The sequence below is a fragment of the Furipterus horrens genome, unplaced genomic scaffold (genome assembly GCF_987537825.1).
Source record: "Furipterus horrens unplaced genomic scaffold, mFurHor1.1.pri manual_scaffold_11, whole genome shotgun sequence".
In the NCBI taxonomy this organism is placed as follows: domain Eukaryota; kingdom Metazoa; phylum Chordata; class Mammalia; order Chiroptera; family Furipteridae; genus Furipterus; species Furipterus horrens.
In genome coordinates, this window is record NW_028327181.1 from 100,355,169 (window position 1) to 100,375,808 (window position 20,640).

The 20,640-nt window shown below is 62.6% G+C and overlaps 1 protein-coding gene across 2 annotated transcripts in view; it reads right to left on the reverse strand.

Annotated features, from left to right (window-relative positions):
• The window catches only part of SLC38A10 (solute carrier family 38 member 10), a 29,893-nt gene extending 9,761 nt beyond the window's left edge, over positions 1 to 20,132 (reverse strand). For both annotated transcript variants that reach the window (XM_090292805.1, XM_090292806.1), the window contains exons 1-11: positions 19,728 to 20,132; positions 16,908 to 17,025; positions 13,579 to 13,624; positions 12,701 to 12,794; positions 12,395 to 12,538; positions 11,457 to 11,581; positions 9,422 to 9,524; positions 8,553 to 8,735; positions 6,191 to 6,302; positions 5,715 to 5,821; positions 537 to 699 (exon numbers count right to left, since the gene is read on the reverse strand). In XM_090292805.1, coding sequence (XP_090148931.1) covers positions 537 to 699; positions 5,715 to 5,821; positions 6,191 to 6,302; positions 8,553 to 8,735; positions 9,422 to 9,524; positions 11,457 to 11,581; positions 12,395 to 12,538; positions 12,701 to 12,794; positions 13,579 to 13,624; positions 16,908 to 17,025; positions 19,728 to 19,826 — 1,294 coding nt within the window. In that variant the 5' untranslated portion in view covers positions 19,827 to 20,132. The remainder of the gene's footprint in view (positions 1 to 536; positions 700 to 5,714; positions 5,822 to 6,190; positions 6,303 to 8,552; positions 8,736 to 9,421; positions 9,525 to 11,456; positions 11,582 to 12,394; positions 12,539 to 12,700; positions 12,795 to 13,578; positions 13,625 to 16,907; positions 17,026 to 19,727) is intronic.
• Positions 20,133 to 20,640: the final 508 nt, after the last annotated feature.

Consider the following 20,640-nt stretch of genomic DNA (forward strand, 5'->3'; position numbering starts at 1 on the left):
GGACAGTGGCAGCAGCAAGTCCAGAAGCCACAATCCCACTGTCAAGTGTCCCTGGTCGCCCTTCCACGCGACCTTCTCTTCTGTCATCACGGTGGGCGGGAGACCTGAGCCACGCTGAGAAACCACCACCCACCCCACCCCGCACCTCACAGGCACAGATGGGCGGGGGGCCGCCGCACTGGGGCCCACCCGGCGGCCTCAGCAGAGGGAGGGAGGGAGGGCCACCGCTGGAACAGGACGTGAGCAGGACACACGCACAGGGGCGCCCCTGACTCTGTCTAGGCGGGACCTGGCTGAAATTTACATCCTCGGAAGGAACAGCTGTGAGTGACACCCTCGCCCTGACTCTGAGTTCACGGGGTGGGGCGTGGAAGTCTCAGCCCTGCTGTCCCCACGCCCCGTCTGTCCCTCCACGCAGGTGGTTGCCCCCACCCCATTCCGTCACCCCAACAGGACGGAAGCAGCGGGCAGGTGAGAGCCTGGCGCGTGCCACCTGCGTTCTCATGGCCCCGAGGGGCCGGGGGACCAGGGCGCACCTGGGAGCCGGGCCGCCGCCACCTTCACTGTGCTCTCAGGCTCTGTGAGCTGCACGCCGGGGGCCTCCTTCACCGAGCCCACGTCCACGGGGGTCTCCTCGCTGGCAGACAGGGTGGTGAGCGTGCTGACCACCAGGATGCCCAGGCCGACCCAGAGCACCACCTGCACGGGACGAGGACCAGAAAGCAAGAGCGTCACACCACCCCCAGCCCTGCTCTCCCCCGCGAGGAGGAGGAGGCGTGAGGGCACAGCGGGGGCCGGGCAGTGCTCAAAGGCCCACCTGCCCGTCAGGCCCGCTGGCCGCTAGGAGACAACGGACCTTAACTGATCAACGTGGCGGGACCGTCAGCCCAACCAGCCAGGGCCACGCTGGCCATGGGGTGGGGGGCGGGGGCGGGAGGGACTGAAGGAGAAGGGGCCTCTGTGTGACGCAGAGAGCCCGCTGCTGAGGCCCAGGTCTGTGCGCGCAGAGCTTCTCAGAAGACTCGCTCCTCAGAATGCTGCCGCGCGCTGGGAAGCAGAAGGCAGCGGCATGCGCGTGCGGCAGCCACGGTCGGCCGGGCCGCCCCATCGCTAAGTCAGGGACGAACCTCGCTGCCTTCTCCGTGCCGGGCGCAAGGCGGTCAGTGCCGCTCAGCGTGCTTCCTAGACACTTCCTGCCGCCGTGGGACAGGCCCAGGGGACACCACGCTCCCGCAGCCCGCGCGGACGTGTGCAGGCGGGCAGTGTGCGCACTCATGGGCACACCGAGCCACAGCTGACGTCGGGCTCAACCAGACATGGTCCCCTCCGCGTCAGGAGACAGAGGACCTGCCCCTCACCCTGTGCCCCTCCCGGGCCCGGAGCCTGTGCTCTGATGAGGGTGAGACTCTAACACCCGAAAGGCCCAGCCTCCCAACACATGACAGCAACCCGCAAAAGCACCAGGGGGACGCGGCCCAGCACCACAGCCGCGGGCCTCGGGGCGCAGTGCACACGGGCTCGAATGAGCATGGCCTGTCACCACACGGGGAGTCCAGGGGACGTGCTATAGGTCAGCGCGGGTATAAAAATATTGGCTCTTTCTAAATTCACCTCCAGCCTTGATGAATTCCAACTAGAGCGAAACACAAAAAGCTGGAGTTAAGTCTTGGGAAGACTCAGGTCAGCTGACTTGAACATTCATATGGAAAACACACAAGAACGCCCAGAAACATTATTAATAAAAGCAAAGAAGAGGAATTAGAATTCAGCGTCTCAGCGCATCCCGCGTGGGGTGCACCATCACGGACGTGGTCATTACAATGGCGTGGAGGCCGCAGGACAGGACAGGCTCCCAGCGGTGGGAACACGAGGCCCAGACAAGGCCCAACACACACAAGGGCGTCATGCGAGGCGGCGGGGACACTTCCCGCCAGACCTGGACCACGGCCTGACAGCCAGGAGCCACCTAGGAACACACTCAGCAGAGCGGCCCCGTCCCTCACGCCAACGCAGGAGGCAGACGGGCTGAAGAGCTGAATGAAAAGGTGAAACCGGAGGAGCAGGAGGAGGGAAGGAGTCGTTAATGTAACAGGAGTGGGAGGGTCTTCTGAACTAGGACTTCTCTCCCCGGAGCGGGTCTGACAAACTAGAACACGGAGACGCGAGGAAATGGAGAAAACAGCTGCAGCCCGGCAGGCGGCGGACCTCCTCCTGAGTGAGCAGCTCCTGCAGGCCACCCCAGTGCTGCCGCTGGCTGGGGCGGGGCGGCTGGCAGCGGACGGCTCCTTCCTCACACTACCTACCACGAGAGCAGAACGAAAACGCCCCAACGCCTGGAGGGGGACGCTGCTGCACAGCCTTGGCACTGAGACTGCAGGGCCACCGGGTGGGCGCGGGCGCTGGGAGCGAGGGGCTCTGCTCCCAGAGAAGGAAGGGCGCCCATGCCCCGTGTGTCACTGCCCCAGGCCAGCGCCCCACCAGCTGTCACGGTCCCACAGAGAACTGAGGCCTCTCAGGTGATGGCGTTTCATCGAGACGCAGGGAGGCTACAGCTGACCAGGGGGCAAAGCAGAGGCAGACCCTCGTCACCTGCACACAGGCCTTGGCCATCCTGCCTGCTGCAGGGAGGAGGACGCCATCAGACCCTCAACGGGCCCTGGCCGGTGCGGCTCAGTGGGATGGACATTGTCCTGCAAAACAGAAGGTCATGGGTTCGGTCCCTCGTCAGGGACCGTACGCGAGGCAACCATTCGATGTTTCCTTGCACATGGATGTTTCTCTGCCTCTCTTTCTCCCTCCCTTCCCCTCTCTCATAAATAAATGAATAAATAAATAAATAAATATTTATAGAAAGGACCTTGGCGGTTCTCACACGCAATGTCCACACACTACGACCAGGCGCGCCAGGAGGCAAGGCCAGAGAACGGAAAACCAAGAAACCGCAGGGATCCATGTAAGTCAATATTGACTACCTGAAACCGTAATGTCTTACGGAGTTTGAAATATATGTAAAATTAAACTACATAAAAACAACACACCGCAGGCGGGTGTGTGCAGTCAGACCCCCTGGGGTCCTGGCCTTGTCCCGGACGTGGTCAGTGTCATTTACCAGTGACTCGTGGACGGCCTTGCAGTCACACCAGCTAACGAGGAATAAAGAATAAAAACTTCAGGAGCTTGATTCATCCAAAAGGTAGCAAAGAGAAAAACAGCAAAAAAGAACAGATGGGATAAATAAAAAGCACAGAGTAAGACGGAAGCTTTAATCCCCCCAAATCAGTCACTACACCCACTGCAAACGGACCGGAGTACTCCTGCGAACAGACTGGATAAGAACACACAGGCTGAACGCCAACCAGGTGCCATGGGCATGACAAGGGACACACCTGAACGGGGAGGCGCAGGGAGGCCCGAAGGAACACGGGGCAGAGCCAGGCTGTGCGACTATAACCCAAACCAGGCTCGCTCGGCTACAACACGCCAGACTGGGGTGGCTCTAGGGGAGAAGCACATTCAAAGGTAAAAAGGGGCATTTCACAAGAAAAAGGGTCCGTTTCACAAGATACCAGCATCTTAAGCCCGTGTGTTCCTAATGACTCCACTTCAAAATAAAAGCCAAGAACAGCAAGAAAAATGAGCAAACCTACAAGGACAACGGGAATGACCCCTCCGTTCCCAGAACGATGACCAACAAGATTGAAAGTCAAGGAGAAGATGTAAATCTGAGAATCACAGCTCGTGGATGTGGCCCAAACGCCACATCCGACAGCGCAGCCCACACAGCAGGGTGGGCACCCTCTAGGGCCACGGGCTGGGCCGCCACGTGAGTCCCAACCGATGACCAAGGACTGATATTCAGTGTGTGTCCCCACCGCCCACTGGAGACATGAGCAGGAAGTCCCCACACGGGTGGAAAGGACCCGGGCCAGGGACACTGAAAGCTGCTGCCACCCTGCCGTCTCCCTTTGCTGCAGCCCCCGCCGAAGGCCGTCCTGGAGGAGGCTGACCGGCCCGGCCCAAAGACAGGCAGGGCCGGCAGGAGGAAAGACAGCCCAGAGCAGAACGAACCTGGAGGGCTGCGACCGTCCGGCACCAAGCCTGACCGCAGGCACTGCCGCCGACCCAGGAGGGCGCCCGTCCATGGAGAGGCCGCAGCCCACCTGCAGGGGCCGGGCTGGGGCCTGGGGGTGCTGGTCAGCCGGTGGTCAGCCGGTCCTCAGCCTGCCTCGCACCCACCAAGCCCACGGCTGTGACCAAGGAAACAATGTCTCTGCAGTGTCACACAGGAGACCGCCTTCAGGACCTGGGGACAAGTAAGGACGTCTCCAATCGTACACAAAAGGCACCCAGTGAGAGAAAAGCACCAACACACTAAGCACACTGAAGTTCACACCTGTTCATCGAAACATGAAGGCAGTCAGAGGGAAGGAAATCCTTTGCAATATGTGTTCCTGAAAAAAGTTACAGCGGATCTGAAATCTTAGCTTCTACACATCAATAAGAAAATACAGACGACCCCGTATATTAAAATGGTCCAGAAGACCCCAGGGGGTGGACACACACAGAAGGGCCCCCACCTCCTCAGTCACGTGGGGACCTCTCACCACACACCCACCGGAGGACCGGGGTCTGTGGATGGGATGGCAGGTGGAAAAGCCACTGGAATTCCAATGTGGTGCCGATGACCCCTTTGGAAACCCAGAAAAAGTTCAGCGAAACCCAGTGAAGCTGGATGGACATAACCCCGGGCCCCGAAACGCCCCACCCAAGTGAGTAACCAACAGAATGCACGCCCGTGCACCAGGAGAAACTGGGGTGCCCACCCAGGACCCTGGCCCCGGCCCTGCCCCATAGTCATGCCAGGAACGCAGACATGACCTCAGGGTGCCACACACACGCACGCACACACACAGGCGGATGCACGCTGCAGAGCCCCGCTCACACCGGCGGACGGGCAACATCATTCCAAATGCTAGGAGACAGACGGACAGTGACCATGGGGAGGAAGGACAGCGAGGTGCCCCCAGGAGCCTGGGAGCAAGGGCCTTCCGACCTGCCCGGGATGGGGGCTCCGCGGCGGGGCCGTACCCGGGAACTACATTTTGCTGCGCGTACACTGCACTTCCAAAGCACTACCCGAGCGCCGTGAGAAACGCTCCGCAGCGGCTCAGGGCCGGCCACAGGAAGAGACACGCAGGTGCCCCATGGCTGCCGGCGGACACAAAGGGAGGAGGCCGGCGCCGGAGCGCACGGGCGGCTGAACCCCAGGCGGGCGCCGTACAGACGGGTCCTCACACACAGCGGGACGCCCGTGCCCGCCGACGCTCTCCCCGCTCCTCTGTACCAGCAGATCGGAGGGGCGGCTCCATCAGAGGGTCCCCAGCAAGAGGGTGGGGTGGGCTCAGGAGGGGTGGAGCGAGGGGAGGAGGCGCGACCCACAGACAATGCCGTCCCCACATAGACACGTCTGGGAGCAGCTGTCATCAGTGCTGCTAAGGAAGTTGTGTGACACCCATGCCAAGCCCTGGGCCCTCCCCACGCACCCCTGCCAGCACGCGGGCAGCCCTGCCGTGGGAAGACCCCCGCCTCGGCGTACCCCTGTGCCTCCCAGGCCTGCGGGCCCCGGCAGATTTGGGCTAAGAAGCAGCAGTTGACAGAAGCCGTCAGGGAACACGCCCCCTCCTCTCCAACCCCAGACAGCCCAGCTCGCTCACCTGGGAGAAGAGTGTGTTCTTGTGGATCCTCCTGTAGATCAGGGCCGGGCAGACAAAGCAGATGAGGCTTCCCATGGTCGCGCCCGTCAGGCCCAGGATCGTCTCCACTGGGACCAGAGGGCCGGGAAGGGGTGAGCACCAGGGGCTCCTGGAGGGACAGCTGGAGCGTCCAGCACACCCAGCCCTCCAGCCAGTCCACCCAGAGGCTTATCCAGGAGCGACTCTAACTGCCACTCGCCCAGGTCAGGCCTGGGCCCCACGTCACAGTCCCTGCCCGGCACCAGCTCAGGCTTCCACACCTGTTGGTAGTCCCCTTGAGCGGCCACGTTTGTCCCTGACTTTCTCTGGTGCCAAAGAATCTCTGCACTTGAGACCCTGAGACGTGGCAGCCGCCGAGTGCCTGCACGCAACGGCGGGGACGCAGAACGGGAGGGGATGCGCGGCAGAGGCCAGTGGCCAGAGCAGCCCCCACTTACCGCTGGGGATCAGGATCCCGCCGACCATGGTTCCAAACACGACCGAGAGGGTGAGCGCTTTGAAGCGCAGGGGTGGCATGTAGCCCCCGGCGGCGAAGGTCCCGTCTTTTTGCTGCGTGGAAGGAAATACAAACAAAAAGGCTGTGAGAGGCCGGTCACCCCACTTTCAGCAAGCCCATTGGGGCCCACCAGCGCCCCACGGCTCCGCACGGGGAGCCCACCACGGTGGTGGAGCCACTCTGACGTGGCCCTGCTGCCGGACCGCGAGGAACAGGCTGCTCGCCAGCGGGCATGGACGTGAGCGCCACAGCTCCGGGTGAGAGGTGAGCAGCGAGTCCTGCCTGCCTGTCGGAGTGGCACCACGAGAGGTCCGCCCAGTGCCACCCACCCGCGGTCTCGGTGAGGGGCCTGCGCCCACCCACTCACGCCAGCAGCTGCGTGGTGCACGGGGGCCAACCCCGAACCTCCCTCCCCTCGGTGCCACGGTTTCCTCATGTGTGAACACGGGGTCAGACGCTGAGGACCCAGTGAGATGCTGCAGTGAAGCTTCTAGAACAGTGTGGGCACATAGAGGGGCTGATCATGAAAATACCCCTGCAGCCCTGGCTGGGGGGCTCAGGGGTCGGGTGTTGTCCTGCAAACCGAGAGGTCACCAGTTCGATTCCCACTCAGGGCACCTGCCTGAGTTGCAGGTTCAGTCCCCGGTTGGGGCGCATATGAGAAGCAATCGATAGATGTTTCTCTCTCCCTCTTTTTCCCTCCCTTCCCCTCTCTCTAAAAGTAAATAAAACCTTTTTAAAAAATTAGTAATGTTTGATTTGCAACAGTTATTTTAAAAACGTAAAAAAAAACCCCAAAAACAATACCACTCTAGGAAGGCTTCAGAACCTTCCAGAACTAGAATTTTAAGCACCCAATTTCCAAGTCACAGGAGGTTTTCTTAGGACAGGTGGGGAGCAGCCTCAGGATGGCAACTGTCTTCCCCTCCTGACCCAGGACTTCCTGCACCACCGTTCACCCGAGAAACACCCCAGAGAGGAAAAGCGGGCGCTGTGTGCGCAGAGTCCCCGCGTTATCTCCCGGAGGCCGAGGCCGAGAGCCCAGCAACAACCAGAACACGTGCCCACAGTGAAGGGGCAAAGGCGCGGAGATGGTGGGTTTCCACAGACACACAGACCCCCTCGCCAGCGCCGACTCGGGGGCAGGCACGCTGCCGGCGGCCCTGTGCCGTGAGCTGCCTTCCCGGGCGGCCCCGCCTCTGAGCCACTGTCGGTTTTCCACGTCCAAATGATAAAGACGGTCCACGTACAGAAACGCAAACGCAGCTCAGATACAAGGTGCACGTTTGCCCCGGACAGGGGAAGATGGAGGTCGGCAGCCCTCAGGGCGGGGCCCCAGCCACGTGACACGCCTGCCACCCCCGCCCAGGCACAAAGTGCGCAACGGGGCCTGGCTCCGTGCCCGCTGCCTGAGCAGTTAATGGGGTGCGGGGGGCGACCCAGACAGGGAGGGCAGCCACTGCCTCCGGGCTTGGCCCCTGCCCTGGGTGCCGACTCTGGTGGCAGGACCCATGGGAAGCGGCGCTGACCCTGGGGACAAGGGGCATTATTCCCGTTGTCCGGGGCCTGGGAGCCCCCTCCCCAGCCTGGAGTCTCTACCACAGACGGCCCAGGCAGCCACGTGCGGCTTGTGGAGCCACCAGAGGCCCCCGCTGACGCCACAGCCCAGGCTCAAGGACCTCAGGCGGGGACCTGACGCTGCCAGACACGAGCCACGGGCCCGGGCCTTGGAGGCACCCTTGGGTGTGAGCTCCTGCGTGTGTGCCTCTGCTGTCACCTCGGCCACAGGCAGGGCCACACGCCCAATGACCGAGGAGGCCTCGGCAGCACCGCGTCTGCACACGTGACGGCTCAGACGTCTTTTGTCAAACGGTCAGAATGCTCTGTCACACCAGCGCGAGGAGGACAGTACCGGGACCCAGCGGTCATGCCCCCGCCCGCTGACCAAACGGCCCCCCACCCCACCCCCTCGTCCGGCCCAGGACGGCGCGAGTGCCAGACCCCGACTCCCTGCTCTGCTGTGGGGAGCAGCCTGGTGCTGGGAAGCCCCTGCGAGGAGCGCGGCCTGCAGGGGCGCCGGGCCTGCGCGCATGTGCGCATCCGTCCCTGCTTGTTCTGGCGCCGCCTCCTTTTCCACAGTCAGGTTTAAAAAAATTCCCTTTAAAAGATTTCATTTTAACTGAACCTCTTTCCTGTTTGGCTGGGCGAGCGCGCCGCCCGCTGCCTGGGGAAGTTAAAACGAGCCAGCGCCACTAGGAGAGCGTCCTGAGGCCGGAGAACCGCTGCCCCGGCGCGGGCCTCACCTGCTGCTCGAACAGCAGCGTGTTCAGGGCCTGTCTGCAGGGCAGGATCATCATGGGGAAGCCCACGGCCACCGACATCATGAAGCCGGCGCGGATCATCTGGGTCACCAGGTTGGAGGGGAAGTGCGTCAGCACGTTGCCGGCGATGGCCTCAGTGAAGCTCACGTAGCCGAAGAACCCCACCTGCCGCAGGACAGAGGGGAGGGGCGTGGGCGGGGGCCACACCACCCGCAGGGCCCGCGGCCCCTCCCGGCAGCCTCAGCCACGCCCACGTGCGGCCAACCCGGCTCGCCAAGGGCCTCCTTGGTAAGAAGGGGGAGCAGCCGAAGTGAGGGCCCCGCACGGCCTGACACGGGACAGCAGGGCACCAAGACTCCCGCGTGGAAGGAAGGAGCCAGGGCCCAGCGCCCTCACGCAAGAGGCACATCTTAATGGGTCTGAAATCTGAGCCAGGGCACGGGGGGTGACCCCCTGGTCCCCGTGGACACAGACGCTCTGCTGGCAACGAGTGCACAGACCGTCTGTGAGCCCGACAAAGAGGCTGACACCGCAGAATTCAGGGCGACGTCAGCGTATTGATGGTTCCGTCTGCGACGCAGGGAAACCGCCAACGGGCGCGTCCCAGGGACAGGGGGCAGGGACCAGGAGGCTGACTGTCACTGCGGCGGCTAAGCCCCGCCCTGCAGGGGTGGACAGGGGCCTGGCCGCGCAGCCCCGCCCCGGAGCGCCCCCCAGACAGGGTAGAGGACCACCAGGGCGGGCGGATCCCGGGGCCCAGAGGGGAGCTGAGGAGCAGGTCTGCCTGCGACCGCCGGGCTCCAGGGGACTGTGGCAGCTGGGAGAAGGGGGGTGGCTGTGGGGGGTCCTACCATGACATAGAAGGCGGTGACCACGTTGAGGGAGGAGGCAAATATGGAGCTCATGGTCTTCACCGACGGCTCGTCCAGGCTGTCGTACGTGGGCAGGACCTGGCTGTGAGAAAACAGGCGCCTTTGCCAGCAGATCCCAGAGGCAGACGCGCCCTCCGGGCCGCCAGCCCGGGTCCCAGCCCAGAGTCTCTGACCCCTCCCCTCCCCCCGCACTTGCCACCATGTAACTCAGAGCCCAGCCCAGACGCTGCAACATGGGGGGCCTGGGGAGCAGGAGCCCTCGCGACTCGCTCCCTGCAAACACTTGACAAGTGCCACAGAGTGAAAGGCCGTCTGTCCCACTGACGAGGAGCGTGACCGTCTGGGGAGAGTGGGGCTGGGCAGAGGCAGCATGTTTACGGGGAAGCAGGAAGCGGTTCAGAGCATCACTGTCAAAAGACTGGAAAGTTAAACAAACACGAGCCGGCCTGGACGCCCGCCCACGTCTGTGCCTCAGAGGCGCTCAGAGCCGCATGGACAGGAGGCGGGAGAGGACGGGAGTGGCTTCTGTCCCACGCCCCGGGCCACGTGCAGTGCTGCCGGGCGGGGAAGGGGCACGTCCACGTGGGCTCTCCGACCTAAGGCGGGGAGCTGTGCTGAGGACATCCAGACAAGAGAGCAAGGGCAGACCCCGTGCTGAAGGTGGCACTCTGCATCCCCACCCACTGTCCTCCCATGGGGGCCACCACTGCAGCAGTCACACTGTGCAAGAGCCACACAGGCCCTGGGGCAGGGGAGGAGGTGCATCAGGACAGAACATCACCAGCACGGGGTGGATAAGCCTCGCAGTCCGTGAAGCCAAACCCCACAACCACCTTTACAAGTGAGGTGCAAACCAGGAGGGCGAGGAGACCAGGCTGCCAGAAGCTGACATGCCCCCACCCACTGCTGCACACAGGTCACTGTGGACCGCGAGGCCGCAGGCCCGTGCAGCTGGGAGACAGCTGAGGCCCTGCAGGGGACGTGGCACCAACGTCTGGTGCCGACCGGCTGGAGCGGGGTCCCCATGGGGGAGCCCAGCCTGGGTGAGTGGCGGGATGAGCCTTCAGGGACCTGCAACAGGACAGACCTCAGAAGCAAACCCAACAGACGGGCGCTGGCTGCCACGTGGCCGCCCCCAAACAGACAACCATGGGGCTATTATTAGAAAAGCAAACTCAAGACAAAAGGGACACCTGGTAACCAGGTACCCAGTGAAAGAATGTCACTGTCATCACCCACTGTCAAAGGGACACTGAACAGCGACAGCGGAGCGTGTTCTAGTGGAAACTGCGCTGCCAGGAGAGTCGGGGGGCGGGAAGCGGCGGCTTGGATCTCGCGTGTGGCTGCGAGCACACAGGACGAGCACGTTTTATGTCGCGCCGGTTTGCGGTTGGCGCGATCATGCCCATGAGAGTGGCGGGGGCTGGAAGCCGCTCTGCCAGCGCCGCGCCCTGATGGTCTTTTCCCGTCCGCACCGGATTCACGCCTCTCTTTTGAGCGGGTTACTGGCTCTCGCCACTGGCGGTGAAGGCGATGCTGCTGCAGTTATGGGAACGGCTGGTGGGCGCCCGCGGGGCTCCGCGCCAGGGGAGGCAGACACGCGCCACGCAGCATCCCGGAGGCCGCCTGCAGGCAATGTTTGTGCAGCCTCCTTCTCCACGTTCTCACGCACACAGCTAACTTCTGGCAACACGCTCGGGACTCTGCGGATCAGATGGCTGGGGCGGCTCCACTCTCCCGCAGCCAACGCCTCAGGGGAGTTGGCACACTTGGTGCTCTCGCCAGTAGTGGCGGCAGCGGATCAGGAAAAGAAATGACTTCTCTATGTAAGACTCACGGAATGTCACCGTCTCCCTCAAGGGGGTGGGGCAGCGACGGTTGCAACTGAACAGGACCCGACTCCAGGGGCCGGTGCTGGACAACGGAAGGAAGCGGACGCGGCCCGTGGCCAGCGTCGGGCCCCCACCCACACAGGACAGACCCACCTGGGCCCTGGGAGCAGGCGGGTACTTACGACTGGCAGGCGAAGGACATGCCGAAGATGGGGATGCAGCGGAAGACGCCCTCCCAGCGGACGTAGCTGACCCGCCGCAGCCACTGCCCGCTGAAGAGGCCATGCTTGAGGGAGGACAGCACAATCTGTGTGAGGAGGAGAAAGGCGCTCGGGGCCGGTCATCCCGCTCCATGTCGCAGCCCGCACTGCCGGGCGGCGAGCCTGGGGCCACCGGCTGGAGGCCAGGGGTCCGCACCTGCCCGGTCCCTGCCCTCAGCTGGGCCATGTGTGGGCCAAGGGCTGCCAAGAGGGGCACCCGCTGCAGAGCCCATGGGACGCTCACGGCAGTGGCCTCTGCGGGCGCCATCTAGCCCAGGCAGCGAGCCGTGAGGCCACCGCCAGGCCCCCCCCACCGCCTCAGGGACCAGATGGGGGGTCCCAGCTGGGATGCGGACGGCAGTGGGGAGGCCGTCACTGGTCGGTGCTCCCAGCTGAAGGCTGCTGGGAACGCACGCCGGTGCTCGGTCCTGGAAGGAAGACCAGTTGCAGACTCCCAGGCTCTGTTCCCCAGGAAAGATCATCACTCCGACTTCACCAGTGAATGGGCAGGTCAGGGCCTAGCCCCGGGTCCCAGGCACCAGCTTCACCTCCGAACGCCCAGTGAGAACGGAATGTGCTGAGGACCCACTGCACACGGGACCCTCCCACCCAGTCCCTTAGAAACGCTCCCTTAGAAAACAGCATCTCTGTGACCAAATGCTGGCACTGGGACTCCTGGCCACACCCCCACCTAAAACTCATCCCCTAACGTGAGGTGCGGCCTCACCCTCACTTCCCAAGGGACTGGCCGATTGCTCCCGAGGATAAGCCTCACGTCGCGTTCCGGGCTCTTAGCTGCTTTCCCGGCCTCCCAAGAGGCAGCCAGCGACCAGAGTAGCGGGCGAGCGGCCGGCACTCACCACGAACATGAAGGCGGCGTAGAAGAGGAGCGCCATGGCGCTGAAGGACTGGATGGAGGCCATCATGTTCCGCTGCAGGCTCAGCGGCAGCACAATGCACAGCGACACCGCGAACAGCAGGAGCACGCGGAAGGTGCTGGTGACCTGGGGGCCGAGCACGGCGCTGGGCAGGTGCCACCCAGGAGTCCCCTCTGCCTCCACCCCGAGCACCCAGATCCGACCCCTCCTATTCCAGCAGGTCTGAGATGGGACCTAAGAGTGTTCCATGAGCGTGCCAAGCCCCCAGATACCTGAGAGGGTCCTTACCTGAAACCCAAACAGCCGAGCAAAGAAGTTGGAGCCCAGGTCGCCAATGACGACGTAGAAAGCAATGCAGGTGCCCAGCATCAGCCCGATCATGCTGCGGGGGGGGGGGGCTGCTGTCAGTGGCGGGGACCGGGGTCTGCGGTCTCACCGCGGGCAGAGCACGCCCAGCGGAGGGCCGGGCTCAGGCCACGCGTGGTCCTGGTGCGACACGGGCGCTGAGCCCCGCTGCCGCGGCAAACACGCCCCCGGAGGCCGGGCTGCTCGGAAGGCACAACCTCACACGTCTGCGGGGCCCGGGTGCGTCCGGGGAGCACCGCAGTGCACTTCGAAAGAACAGCAAATAACACTGCACTTTTCTTCAAGGGGTCGCACAGTCTCCTCTCCACGGGGCTGCAAATCGCCCCGTGACACCCAGCGAGTCGCAGAACGACCAATGGCTTTCAGACAGGGCGGCCCCAAATCTAGAACCCTAAAAGTGCAGCTTCCCAGCAAGTTTTCCAGCTCATGAGATTTTACTTTAAAGGGAGAAAAATATGACATTTCTAATTCAATGCCACCTTGATGCGACAGTGTTCGGAGGTGGGGACGTCCCGGTGTCGGGAGCGGCACCGAGAGGTACCTGCGGCTGAGGGGACCCCACTGCTCTGCTCCCAGGCTCCTCACGTCCAATTTCCCTTCGTAAGACTTAAGCAGGGCTTTCTACCTTGACATGAAGCATTTTAAGGGTACACTGAAGTAAACGTTCAAATATTTAGTAGGTAACACGTCAGAAACACATAGGAAGTGATAACCCATCCAGCTCCAAGCACGGGTGTCATGTTTCCCGTTGGCCCCGGGCAAGGAGGACAGACAGGAGCCCCCGCACGGGCCTCGCCTACCTGGTCTCCACCAGCATCTTCCCGGCCTTCCCGTAGGCGTGCAGTGCTAGTGCAAAAGAAAAGAGAATCACTGGCGCTCAGTGCAACGGCGGGAGGCGCACATCGGCCGCGGTGCTCCAGGTAAGAGCTGAGGGGCAGCGCGACCACGAACCGCTGCTCTGGCCTTTCCCAGGTGTGAGGGGGACACGCCTTTCTCAGATCTATGATCAACAAATGGAAACCACATAAAATAAGAACAGAGCAAGGACAGGCAGGCTGGTTGGTTTTTCACTCCAAGAATATAAGAAAAGAAAGGAAGGAAGGAAAACCGTCCCTGCAGCATAACTGCTTCCCTGCACGGCAAGCAGGAAGGAGGCCTGCCTGGAGGAGGCCTGCCCGGCCAGGGCAGAGCTGAGAGGTGCCCGGGAGGGCCCGTCGCCCGGCCCGGCATGCCCTGTTTTCACAGCTTGAACCAGAGGGCCCGAGTGAGGGCTTCATTGGTCTCTCTCTGTGATGTCAGGAGCAGGTTTAGAGAACATGTTCACGTACAGCACTTTGGGATGGGAGAGGACACGTGCGCTCAGGCCAGCCCCCTTTTAAGGTAGATGACAAAGGAGCCTGGCTGGTGACCGTGCGCCTTGCCATGCTGTCACCAAAAGGAGGCCCTCCATGCCTCTGGATGACCGCCACCAGGCAGCATACCCTGGACAGAACCCGAGTGCCCGGAATACGAAGCAGGTGGGCTCCTGGCTGTCCCACGCTCCCCCTTCTCCAAGAGGAGGCTCAGCGCTGACAACATACTCGAAACGCTCAGAGAAAGTCCGAGAACACGCCTGTGTGCTAGGCAGAGGGAAGGCGCTCCCTGAAGTCAGAGGACCCACTTGGGAGGCGGCACTTCTTCATCCAGAAAGGCGCAGCTGGTTCCCCGGACGACCGCCGGGGCCGGGGCCCAGGTGCTGCCCTGCAGTGCGGTGCCTGGGTCGCAGCCTCCCTGCCGGCCCGTTTTCCTCCACCGAGGCCAGTGCCCCCCCACACACGCCACACCCCCCACACACCGCTTCGGGTGCCAGTCCCCCGGCAACCTTGAACCCCAAGTCTCAAATACGAAAGCCTAGTAGCCCCCCAGCCTGCTGCCTGGCATGGCTCTGGGCGGCTGGGGGGCCGTGGCCCACCCTCCTGTTCCCCTCGAGGCCAAGCAGCATCTTCTGGGGCCAGCGCACCCAGGAGCGGACAGGACACTGCGGTCCAGCCCTCCTCTCGGCTGTGACACGCACCCTGCAGCTACAAGGCGAGGCTGCTGGGGGACAAGGGCCGGTGTGGCCTAAGCAGCGCTCCTGCTGAGTGCAGAGCTGGTGTCGGGAGGGACCCCAAGCACCGGCGCTTCCTCTCCCAGGACCACAGCGTGGCCCGCAGGCCGAGGCTGCTGTGAACGGGGCTGACCCCAGCTGGCCTCCATCGGTGCAGGACCCCGGCCCCCAACCCTCACCCACGTCAAGGCCTCCTGCTCACCGACACTATCAGCAGCAGGGTAGAGATGGGGTGCACACGTGAAACCGTGCTGTTCAAGGTGGGGGGTCCGGAGCCAGGCCTCAGATGGCGTTTGAGTCCCCGGTGCCACCGCACAAGGCACAGTAAGCACTGGTGGGGAGAGTGAGGGCGGAGGGCTGACCCAGACTGTCCTGGCCTGCGGCACCGAGGAAGTGGCTCTCCTCCTGGGCCACCCGCTCTGGGCCCAGCACGAGCTTTGTCCCAGGAGAAGGGAGAAAGGCCCTTGAAGTAGCGGCAAGAGGCGGCCGGGAGGCTGGAGAGCAGCCGGCCCACGGGGTTGGGAGAGGTTCTCGGCTCCTCCTGCCGAGGGCTCCCTTCACAGGCTGGGTCTCCCCATTTCTGAGACGGGACCACAGTGAAGCCAGGACTGCAGGAGGCTGATGCTGCCAGCTGGGCCCAGGGACACAGGGGTGGCCCCCTGTTGGTGCCCAAGACATAACGGAAGGCCACTGGCGGGCTGGAACCTCTCTGCTCCTGGCGGTGGGAACCGGTCATCCCAAGCCAGGGCCCAGGCACCGCGTGGAAGGGTGTCCACAGGCAGTGGGGCTGCTTCAGCCTTTCACATCCAGCCACACCGGCTGGCCTTCCCAGGGCCTTTCTAAGAATAATCAGAGAGCTGTCACAAACCGTGGCCTCCCAGCCTGGGGTCACGCCCTCTTCCAGGCACAGCCAGGCAGATCATGGGGCACTGGTCACGGGAACCCCACTGCTGTGCAGAGACCCTCAACGGTTCGCAGGTGAAGGAAGGGCCTCCCGGAGCTCACTGCATCCCAGGCGACACGGGGCTCCTCGGGGCTCAGGTTCAGCTGGTACATTTCCCTTCCTTGGTGACTCCACCCACAGCGTGTCTGACAGCAGCATCGCCCTCAGACAGGAAGGAGGAAGCCCCCTTCCACGCCCAGGTCAGCACCAAACAGCCTGGAAGGACACCAGAGGCCATGCGCCACTGGAGTCTGACAGGTGCCGTCACTGTCTGTCCTCTGGGACTCTGCACACCCACTTCCTCTCTGCGTCGGCAGCTGAGAGCTGAGGGCCAGGGCGGGCCTCCCCAGGAGGGCCCAGCATCCGGCCACACATGGGCTGGGGGTCGGGGGCTTTCACCAGAGGCTGGGAGTTTTCCCCAGACACGCACAGGGCCGGCGCCCACCCAGATTCCCAAGGACAGAATGCAGAGCCAGCAGGTCCGGAGGCAGCACCGAGACCGCGGCCCTGACGTGGTCCCCAGAGCCGAGTCGCCCAGCAAACATCCCAAACAGAGAGGAAGAAGTGGCCTTCCCTCCCTCCACCAAAATCCAAGGAAGAAAGAAAACTGAAGGAACAAAACTGCCACTGACAGCATCTGGGAACAGAGAAGCGCTGCGCAGACAGGTGACCTGCCCTGGTGACAAGCCTGCCTGGAACAATGTCCTCTGTGGCGCGCGGAGTGCGGCAGGAGAGCAAGGTGCCACCAGGCAGCCCCAAGGAGGCCCTGGTACTCAGGAGGGGCAGGCAACCAGCAGGTGCGCCGAGGGGCAGGGCTGCAGGTTCTCCTGAACCTGGAGGGACCCTCTGTGTGTCTTCACTCCAAGGGGAGACAGCACTGCGCCCCAACACCCTTTCGTGTAACCTCAGTTTCGAAGCGCATGACTATAGTAACAGTTTTTAAAAGCTGAGTTATTTAAAAATAAGGAAAACTCTTGTTGTGGAGGGCACGCTTTAAGGGGAAGGGGAAGGAAAGCGAACCCCTGCCGGCGTACGGCCCGCCCAGACCTGGAACTCCGCCCGTTAAGGAGGCGCCCGTGCCCCAGAGCCCACGCGCTCACCCAGGCCCGCATAGGTCCTCCGCTTGCTCAGGCTGGCGGCCTTCACCAAGAACATGCAGGACTGGTGTGTCATCCAGGAGCAGAAAGCCAAGAGCAGGGCCCCCAGGACGATGCCACACTAGAGGGTGGAAAGAAAGACGTTGACAAAACTGCGCGCTGTCTTTATTTTACCCACTGAACACAGCGTCCGTGGCTTCCGAAAGCCCCTCCGCTGGCCCGGCCGGCCCTGGGGACCCAGCCCCTGCTCTGTTTCACTCCCATCTCTAGCGCCAAAAGGAACCAGTTCCCAGATGCCAGGGCCACATGCTCTCTCCAGGGATCTAAGATCTGTGTGTGTCCCGAAAAAGCCTCAGGGGCACGTCCTTCCCAGGCCCTTCCGCAGAGCCTCCCAGGCCTCTGCACAAGCTGCGTGCGCCACCACCTAGCCACTGGGATCAGCAGTTGCGAGTGGTAAACACATTCAGGAAGGAAGAGATTAAAAGTGACATTTACGCCTTTCTTACAAGTTAAACAGACACCTAACCAGCTGACCCAGCAACCGCACTCCTACGTGTTTACCCAAGAGAGATGACAACGCACGCTCCTGTAAAAGACCCGTGTGCCAACGTTTACCGCAAGCTTCTCTGTGATCCAGGCACGGAGGGAGCAACCCAGATGTCCTGCTGGTACCTGCTGGAGCTGAGCATGCGCTTATACTACGACCCGGCTCTGGACTCGGAGGCAACCCCCCACCAAGCGCAGGCGCAGAGTCAGAACCCGTGCGTGTGTTAGGAGAGCCCCGAACAGGAGACGCTGTACGTGCCCAGCCAAGGTAAGAGGATAAATAAAGGGGGGTGTATCCATGCAGTGGGATACTAGCCAGACTTCACAACATGTCACACAATTCTCTTTACACGACAGGTTCAGAAACAGAGGCCACAGTGACCTCTGGTGCCTGCGGTGGGTGGTGGGCTCTTCACTGGGGAGGCGGTGGGCCCAGGGGGGCTGGCAAGGCCATGCTTCCTGATCTGGGAGCTCGTTACATGTGCTTGCCCATGTTATAAAAACTTATCAACACTGCACCTTCGTGTGCACTTTTCTGTATGTACGGTACGTGTCAATAATAATTCTTTTAAAGTTTCCCTTAGTTATATCCGTTACTAACTTATGTATTTATTTAACCCTCACCCGAGGATACACTTACTGATTTTAGAGAGAGAGAAAGGAGAAAGAGACGGAGGGAGAGAGAGAGACCTCGATGTGAGAGAGAAACATTGACTGGTTGCCTCCCGGACGTGCCCCGACCTGGGATCAATCGCGCGACCTTTCGGTGCAGGGGAGGAAACTCCAAGCAATCGAGTCACAGCCAGGGCAAAATGTTAATATTTTTAAAAGCACCAAAATTACTAAAACCAAACAAACAACAAAAAAGAAAAACGTTTACAAAATGACATGCTGTCACACACTAAAATTACACCCCCAAACTGCTCGCTTGCCTCCCACTCCGGCCAGGGGCTCCTCTAGGAGGAGAGGCAGAGCCACAGGACGGCGGCCGCCCTCCCTCTGCCGGGCCCTCGGGACGGGTGGCCATGGCCGGTCCTTGGCTCGCAGGAGGCCTCCTCCACCGCGCAGCTGCGAGCCCTGCTGAGCAAACTGGCCGCGTTTGCATGCTCTGGCAGGGGCCTGTGCCCCCACATGGCAGACACCTAAGTGTGTGGGCAGCCACCCTGGCACCCCCCCAACACAGGTATCGAGGCTGGCAGCTGGGGTCCTGCAAGGGCACGACCAGCCAACTACACCACCCAGGATGCCGTTCTGTGCTGGATGAGTCGCAATGCACACTGGGACACGTAGTCCCTCCAGACGCCAGGCGCCGGCTGCCCACCAGGGATGCGCGATGTCCAGACACACCTGCTGCCCCAGGGGCGCGGCCTCCCACCGCTGCCCGCCAGCGAGTCCCGCGCTCTCACCCACACAGGCTGGAGGGCTCTAGGCAGGGGCTCGAAAATTCCCAGACTAAAAGCGCCTGCTAATCTAAAATTAAACTACTGGGACCTATTTTCAGTTCCAAAATATCCATCTTACTTCCATTCTGCTACCTATTGGATTTCACCTCACTGGTCTTGGCCCACATCCGCTGGGGAGGGGCCCCCACTCTTCCTCCGCTCCCAGCCCCAGGCTCTCTCCAGCGGGCAGGGGCGCAGCCGCCCCGCCCTGGGCACACAGGAGGCTGAGAAGAGGGTTTTTAGGAAAGGCGTTACCCAGTTTGATGATTCCATCCGCCTCTCTTTCTGGTACCAAGTGCCTGCTTATTTGCGGGTCAAACAGAAGTCAAATGGGCCCACACGTCAGACACGGTGACTTGCTCTCACACGGTATTTAATTAATAATGGCACGACGCTCATTTTTTTAATTACTTCAGGTTTTTTCAGTGTTTTCATTTGCACATCGTGAACCGCGCAGACCGGAAGTGTACAATCGGGCGAACTTGTGACCAACTTAGAACCGGCGCCCCTAGTTCCACGGCCTGCGGGACCTGACGGCCCGCTTCTGCTGCAGGTGCAGAGCGGCGGGTGTTTTCAATAGCGGCACCACGGCCCCGACTCCGCGGTCCCGGCCGTTCTCCGCCCATCGCTGTGCTCCGCCGCACGGTGCGCTTCGTCTTAAGTTACTAAACGTGCGGAATCTCTGCCGCCGCCAATGCTGCGAGTTTCTCTCCCACGGACTTCGCTCGGATCCCGCCCGCAGAACCCCAGGCGCGGCCGCCGAACGCCCCCACCCGGCCCTGGGACCTCCCGGCCCGGGGAGCCGCGGGCGGCGACCACCGCCCGCTAGACTCACCTGTTTGAAGCAGAAGGGCATGGTGAGGACACTGACCCCTACTATGCTGTTCACGATGTTCATAATCAGCCCCCAGTTGGAGGCGGCGGCCGCCGTCATAGCGCGGGTTCTGGGGCCCGGGAGCCCGGGTGCGAGGCGCCGGGACCAGAGCGGGGCGCGAGGCCCTGACAGGGACGGGCGGCTGCCTGGAGGAGGCGGCCTCGCGGGTAGGAGGCGGCGGCCGTCAACCTGCACACCCCTCCAGGCCCCACGGCCGCTTCATGGCATCGACTCCCGCTCGCTCACTCCCGCCGACCGCCTCTGCGTCCCCGCTCCCAGGTCCGGAAGATCCGCCAGGTGCCAACCCGGCACAACTCAGCCCGGCTTTGCCGCTGCCCCAAGCGCACACTTCCGCCTTCCGCGGGCTCCTCCACTCGGAAGTGACGGCACGGGGCGGGGTTGTGGAGGCAGGAATAGGCGGGGCCTATTAGGGAACAGCGGGACTGCGGGGGAGGGGCCTTGAAGGGTGGGGCTAGGCTGCTCGCTAACCAATGAGAGGCAGGTACTGCCGTATGGGCGGGGCGCGGGACGGGACTGGGGGCGGGGAGCTATGCACCTGTGCGGAGCGCAGCGGGGGCCTCCCGCCGGACTGGGCTGCTGAGCCCCGCCTCGCAGGGACTGGAGCAGTAGGGACTCGCCCGCAGAACCCCGCTCCGGAGCGGCAGTGGTGGGCGAGAAGGAAAGGGCCGCGCCGCGCCTTCCGGAGAGAAGCAGGGTTTCGAGGTCTCGCTCTAGCAATTGCACCCTAGGACCGAAGTTGGAAGGTAGTGTGTTTGGTACCCTGGGCGCGGGGGCGGGGCCCTAACAGTCCCGGCCAAAGCCTTCATCTGTCCGAGGGAGTGAGCGCTTGCCTCTTACGAGTGAGGCGCTGAGG